The 583-nt window shown below is 65.2% G+C and overlaps 1 protein-coding gene across 1 annotated transcript in view; it reads left to right on the top strand.

Moving 5' to 3' along the window:
* The window catches only part of IRX3 (iroquois homeobox 3), a 9582-nt gene that overhangs the window by 7128 nt on the left and 1871 nt on the right, over window positions 1-583 (top strand). Inside the window, exon 2 of the mRNA XM_009637593.1 lies at window positions 29-577. Coding sequence (XP_009635888.1) covers window positions 29-577 — 549 coding nt within the window. The remainder of the gene's footprint in view (window positions 1-28; window positions 578-583) is intronic.

Raw genomic sequence — 583 nt, 5'->3', positions numbered from 1 at the left:
GGCCGTCCCTTCCCTCTCGCTGCTGCAGGGCGCCCAGTACGAGCTGAAGGAGAGCCCGGGGGTGCAGCACGCCGCCTTCCCCCACCACCACCCCGCCTTCTACCCCTACGGGCAGTACCAGTTCGGGGACCCGTCGCGGCCCAAGAACGCCACCCGGGAGAGCACCAGCACCCTCAAGGCCTGGCTGAACGAGCACCGGAAAAACCCCTACCCCACCAAGGGCGAGAAGATCATGCTGGCCATCATCACCAAAATGACCCTCACCCAGGTCTCCACCTGGTTCGCCAACGCGCGACGACGGCTCAAAAAGGAGAATAAAATGACCTGGGCCCCCCGCAGCCGGACGGACGAGGAGGGCAACTCCTATGGGAGCGACCACGAGGGGGAAGAGGACAAGAGGGAGGACGAGGAGGAGATCGACCTGGAGAACATCGACACCGAGAACATCGAGAGCAACAAGGACGAGCTGGAGGACGAGCTGCAGGACGCCGACCTCCTGCACTCAGACTCCAAGACGGACTCGGAGGGCTCCGAGGGCTTCGAGGACCTGCCCGGCGCCGAGGAGCGCTACCTGAAGGCCGCC

This window comes from Egretta garzetta, unplaced genomic scaffold (genome assembly GCF_000687185.1).
Source record: "Egretta garzetta isolate BGI_Z169 unplaced genomic scaffold, ASM68718v1 scaffold314, whole genome shotgun sequence".
NCBI lineage: Eukaryota > Metazoa > Chordata > Aves > Pelecaniformes > Ardeidae > Egretta > Egretta garzetta.
Note: the sequence above shows the minus strand (reverse complement) of the source record. Positions and strands in the feature narration are given on the sequence as shown.